The sequence below is a fragment of the Dipteris shenzhenensis genome, chromosome 5, assembly GCF_047967505.1.
Source record: "Dipteris shenzhenensis isolate YYH24624 ecotype China chromosome 5, Dip_SZ_1.0, whole genome shotgun sequence".
In the NCBI taxonomy this organism is placed as follows: domain Eukaryota; kingdom Viridiplantae; phylum Streptophyta; class Polypodiopsida; order Gleicheniales; family Dipteridaceae; genus Dipteris; species Dipteris shenzhenensis.
The window spans coordinates 28,380,746-28,397,175 of record NC_141600.1 but is presented as its reverse complement, the minus strand read 5'-3'; the positions used below and the strand labels follow the sequence as shown (position 1 = coordinate 28,397,175).

Genomic DNA, 16,430 nt, shown 5'->3' with positions numbered 1-16,430 from the left:
TATACTTCTACAAATTAAAATTTTTGCTCGATCACTTTTGGGGACTTATTTTCCATCATGTAGACCTTAAAGCTTGGAACCTAGGCACGTTGTGATATCTTTTACCTATGCTTTCCTCTTAGTGCTTCTCCCTACCCAAGGTGACGTGAAAAGATGTTGTATATCTCCTCCCATGTAGATAACCTCATTGAATCCAAGAGCTCCATACATCTAACATTGATTCAAGAATTATTGTATTATATTCACCATGTTTTCCTTGCCACTTCCAAGAAGGGAAATCCAAACATGAGCATCATAGTAATTAGCTTGCATTTAAAAAAAATGTATGGTAAAGTGTGTACTTGATGTAAAGAATCTTCCTTTCATACATCCAAATTAATCTGAATGAAAGGAGTGTGGCAAATGGAGAAGTGGGAGCAAGGCATACTACAAGAGAATATTATGCCACAATTGTGGTACAAGTATACAAAGTCATTAATTTCTCCAAAATGAAAGGCCAATAAGACACCACAATAATAAATTTAAAGTTTTTAGGCTATTCCAATAAGGAGACTTTAGCAATTAGACCACTCTATAGCTTGGTGGGGCAACAAGTTCCACTCAAAAATATCTAAATATAACACTTGACTTCTCAATACAAGGGGTTTTTAAAGTGCAAAGTTTACAAATTTTCACTTCTGAAAGGGAAATTTTATGGGATTTTGAAAAAATCATGAGCTTGTATACAAAGAGGGGTTCCTTTAAAGGGTAAAAATTTAAACTTAGTGGGCTTTAGTAATACACATCAAATGCTCGTGATATATAGGGTTTCTCTCTAGATGAAGTTGCATCATCACATTTGCACTATGTGAAAAAATATTCCCTTAATGATTTTAGTCTTTTCAATATATCATTCTCATGTGGAAAATAGGCAAACACATATTCATGAGGCCACAAATAATAAGCTCACTACTCCATCTATACAAAAGCTATGTCAAGCTACCACCTACACTTTTCTTTCTATCTCCAAAACCTCCTTTGTTTATATGGTACTATCACATTGCTTGCATAGCCGCCCCACAAGGTGGTGCACCACCAAGCAGACTTTGCATAGCCATGGCACACTAGCAAGCTAGATTTAAACATTACAATCGAGTATCATTTTACATTTTTTGAGAAAATTGCAGTTTTTATTTATTCATATCACCACAAAGATTCAAGAAATACAACAGCTCTCTCACCTTGCCAAAAAATACAAGGCTTCTCTATAGTCTTCCTATCATGCCTTTTATGGACCTTTCTTCTTGTTGACCCGTCACTGTGGGCTGAATGCATCCACGATTCTATTTCACATGGATTTTTGACAACTTTCTCTTAATGTCACCCACTTGATTCTTAGACCAGTGATCATTTTACCTTCCCTACATGATTGTCTTATTCCCTATAATGAAAACCTGCTAGAAAATATACATTCCTTATCTTATACAATAACATTGCATTGTTTGGAAATTACATTTTGACCAAAAAGCTTTTGTGATAAAGCCTTGTTCATTTTACAAAAAGTTCTATGCATGCATAAATATGCACACGTGTGCATGCGCGTGTGTTTGTGCATGTGCATGTGCATGTGCATGTGCGTGTGCGTGTGCGTGTGCATGTGCATGTGCATTTTTTTGTGTATGTGTGTGTGCATGTGCGTGTACATGTGCACACGTGTGTGTGTGTCTATGTCTATGTATTTGTGTGTGTGTATGTGTGCATGCGTGCATGCATGTACATGTATGTGTGCGTGTGCGCTCGTGTGTGTGTGTGTGTGTGTGCGTGTGTGTGTGTGTGTGTGCGCGCGTGCGCGTGTGTGTGTGTGTGTGTGTGTGTGTGTGTGTGTGTGTGTGTGTGTGTGTGTGTGTGTGTGTGTGTGTGTGTGTGTGTGTGTGTGTGTGTGTGTAAGGCCCTAGATACTTCACTCACATGGCAAACAAGTTCCATGGTGTGTTGTTGTAAACTAGAGTTTAATGAGGCCACTAATCTCAATGAAGAGGAAGGGACATGTGGCATCCCTCATACAAAAAAGCTAGACTTAGTGGGGTACTAAATCTAGAGATAAGCCTCATCACCTTCATTCCTCAGACTTTCTAGTGCAAAGGGAATTCAAAAGGAGATGATTTTCAAAGACAAGAGTACAAAGCTTTATTGAAGCTCCTCCTTCTTCTTCCATTGATTGCAATTGTGAATACAGTTTATGAACTTGTATGATTTCCATTGTGTAGACTCTCTACCATCTCATATGTTGAGTATTATGGTGCTACATGAGCAAGAGAGAGTGAGTGTTTCTCTTTATATTTATTAATGGATTCTATATGGTACTGAGTGGAGGAAGATTACTAGAGCTGAAGCTTGAACGTCTAAGCAATGTGAGTGGTTATGATCACATATAATGCAAAAGTGGGAGTATCTATTCTTCTAATCAATGATTGATCTTATCAAACCCTTTCTCCAAGTTGTATATCTAGGAAATTCAAGGCTCCATCCAAAGCTAGAGCCCCAACTGATGCTTCAATGAAGAGAACTAAAGGATAGAATGCAATCAACTTCAAGCAATGATAACTTCTTCTTTTTTTGGCAGGACAAAGTTTGTAGTATATTATATCATCAAAGATATGATCAATACATGCTCTTTAGAATAGAACAGCCAGCCCCCATGGGAAGAAGTTTCTTTAGCAAAACATTTGTGACAGACACTCATGAGCTTGAAGGCTTCTGAGTTTGTCCCAGTAGCAGACTTAAAAGAAGGGTACATATGAATCATCTGTGCCATCATCAGTAAAGTAGTCAGAGTAGTTGAAGTCATCTGAATCACCAAAACTGTCAGAGTCATCAAAGGTAGTAGCATGAGCTTCACTGGGTGAAACTGGTTCCTTCTTCATAGGTCGAGGTTGGACTTGCTTAAGAAAACAAGTAAATTCAAAAGGGATTTCAAAGGGAGTAGTGTTATCCATCCCAAAGCATCTTTGTACATGGTCTTGAAGATCAGCATTAAAGAGGGCAGCATCAGATCTAAACTGATTTATCATCTCTGCAATTTTCCTTTGGTCCTGTGCATCCAATTGAGAAAAAGTATGTCAGCATGCAACTCAATTTGGTTAAACTGAAAATTGTTTATGGTTATCCAAATAAACCACAGTGCATGGTGCCCATATCTCCTGCTTTGTCTTTGAAGAGTCCCCTAACACAATAGCTTTCCAATTTATTGGCTCTCCTATTTCAAATCGTACTATTTTCCACACCTTTCTGGCAGCAGGACAGGCAACAAAGAGGTGGAAGACATCTTCCGCCGAAGAGGGACACCTCATGCACTTCCCTTTCCAATTCTCAGTCCTCTACTATTGGTCCACACAGCTTTGTGCATTATTAGCCAAAGCAGGGCAGACATTTTACCAAGGATTGAGATTGACCAAATGGAGCAAAATTTGAATTTCCATTTGCCCCTAGAGTCCTGCAGTTTGCACCTAGTATTAAGGATAATGCAGAGATCCCCTATGTCCCTGGCTGGAGTAGGGATAGGGAAAAAAGTACTCTCGACCGAACTAAACTCTCTGCTCTATACCAAAAAGGATCTACCTTTCCATTGATGATTGCCCTCTCAGGTGAATTTTGTTCATGATTAATGTCTAGTTCGGATTATTTAATATGAACTCCCTCCTAATCTCAATCCAAGTTTTCCACCTCAGCTCACCTCTGCTCCAAAGTTGACCCCAACACTGCAGTCCTTTCTTGAAGAGCTCATTAGCCATATCAAACTCTTCATCAGAGAGAATAGCCTCCTTAAAAATAACAGAGACCCAAAGAATCTAGTGTCATAAAAGCCCCTTTGCCAGAGAAGACAATTTGGCTTTTAATTCCTTCAAAGGCTGTCCATAGAGAATGCCAAAACTGACTAAACTAACATTCCTTAGAAGGAGTTGGGCCTAGTCCTCATGAGGATGGAGAATTGCTTTAATTATCCAAGTTGAGGATAGCTTCAAGGAAGCCTATTCTATATCAATCACCCCTAGGCCTCCTTCCAGCTTGGATTTGATACAAAAATCCCATCTGACCTTGGCTATCTTGCCTCCCCAAAGGAAGGATCTACAAATTCTGATGAACCTGTCAAAGGGCCAAGGCCCATATCAGAAAGAGTCTGAATGATGAAGTCCCACTCCAATCTATCATATGCTTTATCAAAGTCAACCTTTAGAAAGTAGATATCCTACTTTGTTTCCCTGGCATATTCACAACCCTCCCAGATATTAATGATGGCTTCCAAAAGATGTTTGCCCTTTATGAAGCCTTTCTATTTTGGGAGTATCCACTTAGCCATTCTATTTTTGACTCTCAGAGCAAGGGCTTTAGCAAAAATCTTGTAGTTGCAATTAAGCATAGTGAGTGGCCTCCAATTTCTTAACTCCTTATCCCCCTCCTTAGGAATTAGTTTGATAACTCCCCCATTGATATGAGTAGATAAATTCCCACTGTTAACACTCTCTTACCATAAAAGAAGAAGATAAGGACCAACAATGGACCAAAATCTTTTGTAGAATTCAATTGGCAGTCGATCTTCTCTTGGTGTTTTTCCATCTACCATTACCTTGACAGCCTCAAAGAGTTCATCTCAATAGGCAAAGGTTTTTCAAGGTATTTATTATCAAAGCTAAGTACAGTGTTCTTTCTAGCAGTCTTACATAGTTCCCTGGCATTGGTCACTTTTGCATCAACTTGTATAGTGGAGGATAACAAGTTCTTAAAGTGGAGATGAATGAGATCAATATTCTCCTCAATAGAGGAGGCAAGAGAATTGTCAGCTTTTCTAAGGAGGGGAATCTCTTCATTAGATCTTTTTCTTCTAATAAGTTTGAAGTATTCTTTGGTAGGTCTCTCAGCTTTACCATCCCACCAATCTCTGAAGCATATTTTGGAGTCATTAAGCAATATCTGCTCTTGAATCCTGAGTTCATTCCTTTTCCCAACCAAGTCAGCGTGGGCATGTAAGTCCCCCTGTCTGACTAAGCTTTCCAAAGAGACAATCTTTACTTGAATAATGTGTTGGGATATCTCAAGGTGTATGCCTCAGGCACACCTTATGTTTCTATGTGTGAGTGCTAGAGGCACAGTTAGGTGCCCACAAGCACAGTTAGGTGGTGGAAAAGCCACATAGGATGATTGAGTGAATCTAGGAGCAGATTGAGGAGATGATTGAGGAGCTTTGAGGTCATCAGTGATGTCAGTGACCTTGTATGAGGTGCCTACTTAAGGACCTCTTTCTTCTTCATTCTATAAGCAAGTATTCTGAGTTTGTGTCCACTCTACTCTTTCTTTTCAGTATTCCAACATGGTATCAGAGCCCTTTGATCCCCCTTGAGCCCATTTCTGCCACATCATCATCTTCTTCTTCATCTTCTTCTTCTCCATTTTCCTCTTTCTTCCCAAAATCTTTGAGAGCTTGGTTCTCCATCTACAAACAGCCATTGCCCAAACCCTCTGAGCTGGAAACTCCTCTAGTATGGGCGAACTTCCACCTGCAAGCAATTGAAGAAAAAACGTCTGTAGTGGCTGCCATTCTCCAAACAGCGAATTTCTTCTGTTGCTCAATACTCCCTGCATACTCCGCCATTGCCTGAGCCCTCTTAGGAGTAGATGGGCGACCTCAAGACGAAGATTTTGAGCCATTTTTCAGGTCATTTGGTTCAGTAACGAGGGAGAAATCGTCAAAACTCAGTTTCAGCCTGTAGCAACTCTCCCGGGCAAAAGTGCGCACCATTTCGTCCAACCTCTGTGCTGGACCTTCTCTGGTATATGAGCTTTCTTTTGCTTTAGAAAGCCCTCTTTTCCTTGCTTTGAAGAGTGAGCTACAAGCCCTCCAAGTTCAGCTTTTCAGTTTTGACAGTTTTGGACAAGTTTTTGAAGATGATGCTACATAAAATGCTACTCTAGCATTTCTGGTTTTTTGAAGCTTTCAATAACTTCAGTACAAGTGTGGATTCAGTTTTGTTTTGACTTGCTAGACCTGGTTTTGATTGGAAAATGTTTATTTCATCCACTTCTATGAAGCATGTAAGAAGAAGCATCATTGTTTGAAATCTAGTCACTACTATTTGCTACATTAAGTGCTCATATTTTGGAAGTCTTTCAGTTATTTTTGCCTTGTAAGAGAGATAGACACTGCCCAATATCTGGGTTAGACCCTCTCATGGCTACCATATATAATCTTGAGAAGTTCAATGGAAAGGGGTTCCATACATGGCAAATGAAGGTAAAATTTGCATTAATGCGGGAGAACTTATGGGGACTTGTCAAATCTACTCCTACCGCTTCTTCTACGGCCTCAAATGCTGGGGAATCTTCAGCTCCGACACGACCAGCAAGGGATCCAGCAAGAGAAGAAAAAGCATATGGTATAATTGCTTTAGCTTTGGGTGATGATTACATACATCATATATCTGACTTGGAGTCTCCATCGGAAGCATGGCAGAAGCTAGATTTGATTTTTGGTGCAAGCTCTCATATTTCTAAACTATCACTTAAAATCTCTTTCTTTGAATTAAAGATGGCAAGTGATACTACTTTAGCTGCCCATGTCAACTATATGCGGAGTCTTATGACTCAGTTAGCTTCTATCAACTCTCCTATCACCCCTGATGATGCTATGGCAGTACTACTTAAGAGTATGCCTGAAAGCTTTGATCACATTGTAAGCACTTTGAAGAATCTTCCCAATCCAAACCTTGAAGGCATTATCTCAGCTCTCCAAGAAGAAGAAAGACACATGGAGTTAAGGAAAGGCAATGACACTGCTTATGTTATGAAATTCCAGAAGGGCAAGTACTCTCCTTGCAATCACTGTGGAAAGACAAATCACCTTTCAAAGGACTGCTTCAAAGTTAATCCATGTAAGCACTGTGGCAAAAACAACCATAGTGAGAAGTTCTGCAGAGCCAAAGCAAAGACAGAAAATGCAAATCTACTTACAGTTAATGAGCCTCCACAAGATGAGGCATCCTTTGAAGATTATGCATTTTAAATTATCTCTATGTATGCTCCAGATCACTCTTTTTATGTCAAGGTACTCAGCCTGGATAGTCCTCCAAAATGAATGAAAATAAATTATTGTGTGTTCTGTTTTGTGAACACCTCTGGTCACCTTATGATGTAGGCCATGTGTATGTTTGTTCCATGGTACCTCCTACAGACATTGTGTGCATGTACATGTAGGAGAGATAACCATTGGAAGGTCTGTTTGTATCCCTTTCTGTTTACCTTACACCCAAGGAAACCCTTGCTAGCATGAGAACCTAGCCATAGATTTATCCTTGACCACCATGAGATGGCATGAGAAACTATGAGACTAGATGTATCCTTGACATAGCCTGAGGCATCTCCTTGAGGGGGGGTTTGTTGGGATATCTCAAGGTGTATGCCTCAGGCACACCTTATGTTTCTATGTGTGAGTGCTAGAGGCACAGTTAGGTGCCCACAAGCACAGTTAGGTGGTGGAAAAGCCACATAGGATGATTGAGTGAATCTAGGAGCAGATTGAGGAGATGATTGAGGAGCTTTGAGGTCATCAGTGATGTCAGTGACCTTGTATGAGGTGCCTACTTAAGGACCTCTTTCTTCTTCATTCTATAAGCAAGTATTCTGAGTTTGTGTCCACTCTACTCTTTCTTTTCAGTATTCCAACATAATGTCCATTCTCTTGGCCCTTATTTTTTCTCTGTCCTTTCTTGCTTTTCTGAGTAGCCTTTGGGTTTGTTCAACAGCTATATACTAGGAGTCACTGACTGAGATAGTATCAGAGAAGGCCATTAGCCAAATTGCTTTTACCCCTTCTTGGACACTTTTAAGGTCAAAGAGTTTAGGGTCAGCATTAAACTAGGAGGTGGTTTTTTGTCCTAGGCCAAAGTCACATTTGAGGAGGACTGGCTTGTGGTCAGAGAGAAAAAGACAAGAGAAGACCTGTAAAGGGTTCGAGTCTCCAACTTTTTGAGAAAAAGTCTCTCCACCAGAAGTGCCAAATGTTGAAGACTTAGTCTCCACCTACGTGGCCAATAACCCAGGGTCAGCATAGGTTAGGATAAGTCAGTCCCATGGCACAAGGCGGTTACTAAGCATGTAGTGGATACCACTGTTTGTAACTCATAAGTAGTGGGCTAATGCAATAGCATGATGTTTTATAACAAGGGCTGTTACTAAAAGATATAAGTGACTATAGACTTATAACAATCGAAAGGAATCTGGACAGCTATAAAAGTCTTGTAACAACCCATTTGAGGTTGAGTTGTTGTTTATCTCTGCTAAAGCATAATACAAAATATCCGTTTTGCAAATTCATGAGTTCTTTGCTGTTCTTTCATTGTTTAGTTCAGTCTACATGCAATCCGACTCGTGTCAGTCTCTTGTCCAACTCCTTGCACCTGTTGCAGTTAAGTTAATGTGTGTTCTGTGTTTTCATTAGTTGAATGCACTCTGAACAGTTCCATAGAGAGAACTCATACGACAGGCTTGTTTTTATTGAAAATCAATACACACTATGATCCAATGGTTGCTGCAAAAAAAAGACAGATACATCAGTCAACATTACAACAACAAATGATAGAAGAATTGAAGTAAAATGTATTATTTACTTACTCAGAGTGATAAGGTAACAAGATGAGAGTGATCAAGGTAAAGTCACAGTGTTTGAACCACTTGATAAGATCAATTGTAGGAACCTTTGGATTTCTTAGTAAGGGAAATATGCAGGGATCAAGTACATGAAGCTCAAGTTGTTGCCGCTCTTTTAACTCTCCTCTGTACATGCTGGTAAAAATATTGTTATCAATGCATTGTATAAGAAGCTCAGTTCATATCATCAATTAATCAAGAAACTCAACCATATTCATCACCTAAGCACGCAGATCAATTACCTGAGAACATAAAAAATAATTGTATCAGTCACCCATTCTCCTCGTTACATCAAAGCTCCCAAATAGTCTTGGGTCAGTGTTATATCTCTCACTAAAGTGGCATCTTGAAACTTAAGGATAATTTTTGATCCCAACTGCATTATCCTTTGATTATTTTTAAAGTCCCTTAGGGTAGTCTCTTGGATGAATTGCCTACTGGTAGCATCCCTCTGCTTTATCATGGCCTCCCCATAGTAGCCTTGCCTCTTATATCCTTGATGTGTGTTACCTCCACTATATTTATACCAACATCCTTCGCTTTCCTTGCTGGTGGCACAAATAGAATATCCCTCATTTTGAGGTCCACCCAATCGCAAGGACGAAGGAGTTTGTCTTATCTATAATGACTCTCTTAAGTGTCTCAATATCCTTCACCATCAAGGTGACCTTACGACTTTGTGCAACAACAATCATGCAATCCTGGAAGAATTCTAGCATCCAATCTTCAGCTACCTCTTGGAGGGCCAACAATGCAAACCTATGCAATCTATAACCTTCGACCTAGCCGATTGTCATTACAGATCTCCCTCATAAGCCTCTAAAAGGGAGCCTTTGGTATGCATATCCCATGGCCTTTTGTGCCTTCCTTATCTCCTTAAGCACTGACACCTTTTGAGAAACCCTCCTCTTCTTTGTGCCTGTTTGAGGATATGCATGGACTTCCCTTTCCTCTTATGAGATCCTCTGACACTAGCACTAGCAACAAGAGCAGTGGCAGCTTGAGCAATAGGAGGCCCCTTACCAACCACCCTGGCTGTCTGCTTTGTCCTTGCCATGATAGTCTTCCAGCCTACAACCAAGAGCTTCATTAGAGTAGTACCTATTGGCCCTAAGCAAGACAAAACTTGTAACAAGTGGATATAAACAAATGTGCTTAAGAAAGCGATTTGGAGGGTTGGGAATTGTCCAACAAGCCACATTGCTTTCTCAGCCTGGTCATTGTTCACTTGTGCATCTTTTTCTTGTGCTTTTCGCTTCGGTTGGTATGCTTGAGCTTCTTGATTTCTTCTTGAAGGGATGTACTTTTGCACTTGGCTTCATCAGCCTCCTAGGATGGCCCTAACCTTTTCTTTGATGGTATTGGTCATTTTGTCCTATAGTAGGATTGCTAATCAAACTCATAAAATAAACATGTAGCCCTTATCAAATCGTTTTCTTTGATTAGCCTTCTTGAATAGCATTTGGCCTTGTCGAGAGGTAGGAATTGGTTAGCCATGTAGCAAATGATGTTGTAGGACTATCTCATTTACAACACAAAGTCATTACCATAGTTTGTTGTGTCTGCTTGGCTGTAATTTGCAACATCTAGTTGGCTGAGTGAGCTCATGGGTAATCATAAGGGAACTATTCCTAGGCATTTGGTGGTGGCCATAATTTGAGCATGGGAGCACGTGTTGCTCCATTGACTCCGTCCTTTTTTCCAATGCTTGTTCATTGGGGTCCAAAATCCCCTTCTCTTTTCCTTCCTCCGTGTTCTTGGGCCTTAGGGACAGTGTTCTTGCTTGCTTCATTGGTGGTGGACTCAAGGGTGTCCCTTGCGGCTCTAGCAGTGGTGGATTCATGGTCAACCCTTTTTTGAATGTGGAGTCTGATATTTTTCACAGGTTTTTTTTAGCCATGCTCTGGACCTAGGCATGTTTATACCCTCTCAATGCTACTATTGCTAGGGGGTTCCAAAAAATACATGAAAATTGGTGCATGAGTTGTATGGTCAAATTTTGAAAATAAGGGTGTGGCTCACATAGCATGAGAACAATGGATATACTTCTTGTATCGTGTATCTTCTTATGGTGCAATTTACACCATTCTCAACGCCCACTATTAAATTGTAATGCATAAGAAGAGGGTGCTTTACAAAGCTAGATCCCAACTCCGATCCCACAAAATGGATTGCCAATCTAAATTGTTCTTCACTTCTTCAAAGAGCTTTCGCTTTTTGATCCATTTGACCCGAGTCATTAGATAGTAATTCACTTTTGGCAAACTTCAAAGTCACATTGACCTTTCTACCCCCTTAGATCTAATCTTTGGGATGCCAACATTCCTAGAGTCTTCTAGTGTCTTCTACACCAAAGTGTCTTCGAATCTCCTCCACTAGTACTACTCTCTACTTTAGTTCGTGACCTACATTTGACTTTGCATCATCTAATCTAGGATCTAGGTCTAATATTAGAGTTGAATTTACTTCTCCATTTAAGTGTGATCCTACTAATACTTGCTTTCCTTGTCATTCTCTTGGAAGACCACACCCTTATTGACCACCAACTTCTCTATAACTGGATCGTACAACCTATAGGAGTTGGATTCTTTGTTGTGGCCGATGAAGATGCACTTTTTGCTCCTTGAATCCAACTTGGTCTTTCTATCTTTCTGGACATAATGCTCATGCTTCTAATTGTTAAGGATATTGTTATGATCATTGGTGGCCATTGTTGCTTACAACATAATCCTTGATATTGCTTGATGCTACTAGTGAGAGATGAAGCTTTACATTATAATGCTGCTCTACAAGTTCATCACCTAGCAAAGAATAAAGCTTAACTAAGATCATGAAATTGCAAGATCAAAATCAAAACCAAACTTTGTTGCCTAATGTAGACACAAGCAAAGAGCCACATCCGAATAAGCCGAGCTTAGTGCATGCACAACAAAGCCAATGCAACTCTAGGACTTGCAAAGTTGAGCAAGCACATGAGATCCCATTGATGCTCATGAAGAAGCATGTAAGATCTACGTTACCCCTTATCGGTGTAGCCGAAGTGCTTATTTATCATTTAATTTATTGTTAGGTGTCAAAAAATAATGTCATCATTTGATTTTTTCATCATGAGTGTACTGAGGTCAAACCATTTAAGAAAAATGCTGGATGAAGACAATACTTAAAATTGGTCATTAGATTATGAAATATTGCTTTTACCAAACAAGATATCACTTGAAACTTGAAATTTGATCATGATATACTAAATATTTTGATGCTAACGACAAAACTCGTTGAGCTATTTAGACACAAATAGAGGTTTACCTTGAATCTCAATAAAAATTAGCTCAAGAAAGTCTACACCTTTTGCTTGAGAAACACCTTGAAAATTCTTTGTAAGACATTGAGTTTTTATTGAAAATCACATTAAAATTTTTCAATGAAGATCCTGCCCTTGAAATGACATGAGAACTACCCTTGAAATTTTTTAATAAAGATCCTATGCCCTTAAAATGACATGACAAATAACATTAAAAAATGTTGAAAATTTTTTAGTTGGAGAGGCTTCACAAAGTCAATTCTCTATGTGAAACTGCCTTAAAAGTCTTTTCAAGTTAAGATTTGATGAGACTATGATAGGCTTGAATTATGCTTGAGACATAAGCTCGATGAAGCTTTAAAATACTATGGAAAAAGACAAACTTTGAGACAAGCTCAACAAGGCTTTAAAAAAGAGGATCTTATTTGGTGCTGAGCCTAAGCTTGTATTCATGAAATGCCCAACTCTTGAATAGTATACAAAATTTCAAAATTTTTTTAAAGGTCTTTATCCCCTCTCACCCACTCACTCACACACCCAATGTCCAACTACGAGGGGTACATCTGCTTGTGGCCTACACTGCCAAGCAACAAGGAGGAGCCAGCTCAAGTGGGTGAACAACCTAAGCCTGAATTGCCATTGCATTGCATGGATAATTTGAAATCTTATCTTGTGGTATTGAAGGGAAACAAACCACATGAAATAAGGGTGTAGAGTAGTCCATGCACTCTCGTGGTACATTAAATGCATCTGGGCCATGGGTTGAACATGGACGAGCAATCTTACCCATCCATGATCCGTGGGCTATGCTGCCCATCAGAAGTGCATTGGACATATGGTGACTTCTTCAATGATAATTATAAAGCAATCAACACTGGTAACGACCACCTTCAAGCAAAAAAGCTACTTTCACCTGTAAGTTAAGGGCTTCTTCCTTATCACTCCACCAACAATCTCACTGACTTCCAATCTGCTCTCTGCTGATCCTAAATTGAATACATCCCCTTGTTATGCATACTCCTTGTCCTGGGCATATCCATAATTGTCAGTGGTTCCGCATTAAGAGACAACCCTACTCCACCATAAATCCTCATGGAGAATGGCATCCCCGCAAGCGAGTCCTTCCTTTGACTTTATCGGCATATTCTCCATCTATGCTTGGGAATGAATAAAGGTATTTCAATATAGGTGGTCATGGTGGGATTTCTTCTAAATGGCCCAAGGATCAAAATAAGGCTAGATTTTGATGATCTGAAGAGTTTCAAGCCTTCAACATGAACCAAGACTTTAAACCAAGACTTTGAGCTAATGCAAAAAGATTTGAGCTCACCCTACTGCAGAAGGGTGGAGGAGGCAAGCAGTTACCAAAGTCTTAAACTCCGCCAGGCAGGCTGACATCCAAGTTAGCGTTGACCTATGTTAGGTAGCCCCCCACAAACAAGGTGAATTAATTAAATGGGCCTGTCCTGTGGAAAAAGAGGGCGGAAACTTGAGAGTGAGAGAGAGAATACGAGGATAGTATGGAGGACTCAAGTGAAACTGGAGATGTTGTGAGGAAAGTATGAAAGACTGAGTGAAACTGGAGTAGATTCTTAAGCCCAAGACCTATCCTTCAACGACAGGCCAAAAAATAACTAGCTTTCTTTTCATTTCATATGTATAAAACCATAAGACGAAGTTTGCCATTGCATTTCCAAAAGCTTAAGAGATAAGAAAAGTGATTCGATTAGGCAAAGGGAAGATTAAGGAGGTTGCAGAAGAGCATTTACCGTGACCAGTATGGAAGAGCAAACTATACAGAGGAAGAATTCAGAAAATCACTTAATGCTCGAAGAAACGGCAGCACTCTTTCCATATCCTGAGTGAACAGATGGAAGACGTGACCTTCATTTTCAGAAATAAAGAGCCTTGCCTGCTTTCCTGCCTTTTGCAACGACTCATAGTAGGCTATGCCTCTTTCGTTCAGCAGATCCTCGCTTGCTACGGCTACCATTGCCTTAGGTAATGCCGTATCTGCCATAGAGGGCGCATCTGCTGCACACGGATTGCTGAATGGATGGTCCCTGCTTGCTCCGATCGGTAGACTGAACTTCCAAAGAAGCTTCAAAACCTCCACTGCGGGGCTGCGTGATTCGGAGTCTGTCAGCACTTCGCTTGAGAAGAAAGGATGGATGAGGATCATGCCTTGCAGCTGAAGGTGCTCCCAGCTGTGTTTTGCAGCCATCATCGCCACTTGATGGGCAATGTTAGCCCCAGCGCTGTCACCCGCCAGGAAGCACTTAGAGAAATCGGCATGGGCAGCAAGCCAAGGCTCAAGCTCAGCAGCGGTCCCGCAGCGCTGGAGCTGCGCCTGTCTATGGAGCCAGAGGAGGGCATCGAAGCAATCGAGGTAAGCGGCCGGCAAGCGGTGTTCGGGAGCGAGGCGATAGTCGACGGATACGATGAGGGTGTTGGAGTGGGCAGCGAGGGTGCAGAGGAAGCGATGGTCGAGAGGAAGGGTGGTGCTACCGATGCAGAAGCCACCACCATGGAAGTAAAGAAGGGTGGGGAGTTTGGAAGAGGTGCGAGGGAGGTAGAGGCGAGCGAAGGTGCCGAAGCTTTCGTTGAGGGTGAGGTCCTTGGTAGCGACTGGTACGCCATCGCCAAAAGATGGATTTGCAGGCACAGGAGGAGGATCGCATGGAGATCTAGAAACGGAGCCATCGCTGAAGACGCTAAGCTCTTTGAATTGGAAGACAGGAGCAGCCATCCCTTGTTGCAGAGCAGAAGAATCCATGGCTCAGCTTAGGAGAGAGAGAGAGAGAGAGAACAAAATTGCAACTCACTTAAATCTGTAAAAGGCACCGCTAACACCAAGGCAGGCCAAACATGACCTCACATGCAAAATTGTGGCTCGGGCATAGCCATCACTCCGCTAGACTATGATTATTTCCAAGAGAGACTGGGAGCCAGGTCAAATAGGGGGGCGTGTTTGAAAAATATCCATTAATTTGTAAAGGAGACAGTGAGAGCGGTGAAAAGGAATCACTAAGGTACCTTTCTAGACCGAGGATGAAAGCTTTTTTAAAAAGCCCAAGCACTCGCTCGCTCTTGCAATTTGCATCGCGCTTTGCATCCGCATTTCTCTCCTCTCCCGTGCTGCCCACTCTCTCCTCTTCACTTCTCTGCAGACGCGCTGCTCAGCACTAGATCTCCATCTTCTCCGAGGATCACAGAGCAATTGATCGCAGAGGAATTACGGATGGGGGAGGCATCCCTTCATAGATCGTTTGATGGAGAGAGAGAGATTAGATAAATGTTGGCGATCGGTGGATAGATAGATAGGTAAATTGTTGTGTCTGAAATTGTCCTGGGAAGTTATCAACAACGAGAATGGAAGCGAGGAAGACACACAGCGAGTGGAGGAGAGATCGACGAACGGGGTAGTTAATCTTCCTGGAATCCGGATCTAAGGACGGGGCCATTTGAGATTTGCTGTTGCTTCTAACTTGCAGCTTTAGCCAAATTCGGCATGGTTTGGAAGGGTGTGGTTGAGGCTTGGAGGAGGAAAGAGGCAAAGACGGGGAAGGTGAGGAGGTGGATGAAGAGGAGCATCAATGTGATCAGCACGAGAACAGGGGGATGAGAAGCAGGTCTAGGAGAGCAGAAGTCGCATCGGGTATAGGGAACCCCAGATTGATTTTTGAGACCCAATTAATTCATTCGCGTGGGGTAGTTGGAACGATTAATTCATGCAATTCGCCATATGATAACGTGATAGGTGGAAAGATTAATTCGTGCGCAATTCTCCATACATTCACGAAAGTAATCAGCGTGCGATACAGAAGCTTGTTGGAGAAGCTTCTACTCTCTAGAAGCTTTTGCTTTCTAGCTTGCTATAAAACCACGGCAGGGTGAGGGGAGGAGGGTAGAGGAGAAGGAGGGCCTATGAAAGGCTCTCCAAGACCTAAAATAGGAGAAGGGGGAGGGAGGGAGAGGGAGAGGCTAGGGGGAGTAAGGTAAGATAGGTTAATTGACGTAGAAAGAGGTAGAGGCGAGGGGGAGACAGGGGTTGAGGAGCAGAGGTAAGGTAAGATAGCTTAATCAACGCAGAAACGAATAGGTTAATTGTGAATTGGAGAGGGGGGGAGAAATTAATTAATAGGAGAAGTAGATGGAAGCGAATAGGAGAGATATAATCCTTAGGTACCCACGATATTGGGAAATGGCTATTAGCATTAATCGACGAGAGGGTGATGGAGAATGGAAAAAATTAATGTACATGGAAGCTAGGCATTGGGGCATCGATTAAGCTTGTGGTTGTAGGAAGTTTCTAGCTTCCTCTCGAATCCTCACTTGTCACCTTGCTCTCTCCTTATATCTCTCTTCATCTTTCTCTCCAAGCTCGCTCTCTCTCTTTCTCTCACAGCCTCCCTTCATCTACTGCGCCTCTCTCTCTCTCTCTCTTTCACTCTCT

The 16,430-nt window shown here is 41.4% G+C and overlaps 1 protein-coding gene across 1 annotated transcript; it reads right to left on the bottom strand.

Annotated features, from left to right (window-relative positions):
• Positions 1-13,675: 13,675 nt before the first annotated feature.
• On the bottom strand, positions 13,676-14,792 carry LOC147901825 (tuliposide A-converting enzyme 1, chloroplastic-like). Its single transcript, XM_087375013.1, has one exon. The coding sequence runs from the start codon at positions 14,748-14,750 to the stop codon at positions 13,767-13,769; it is 984 nt and encodes a 327-aa protein (XP_087231139.1). The 5' UTR covers positions 14,751-14,792; the 3' UTR covers positions 13,676-13,766.
• Positions 14,793-16,430: the final 1,638 nt, after the last annotated feature.

What these genes read in the sequence shown, in the direction of transcription:
- LOC147901825 (XM_087375013.1), bottom strand. Translation starts at nt 14,750, where the DNA reads ATGGATTCTTCTGCTCTGCAACAAGGGATGGCTGCTCCTGTCTTCCAA.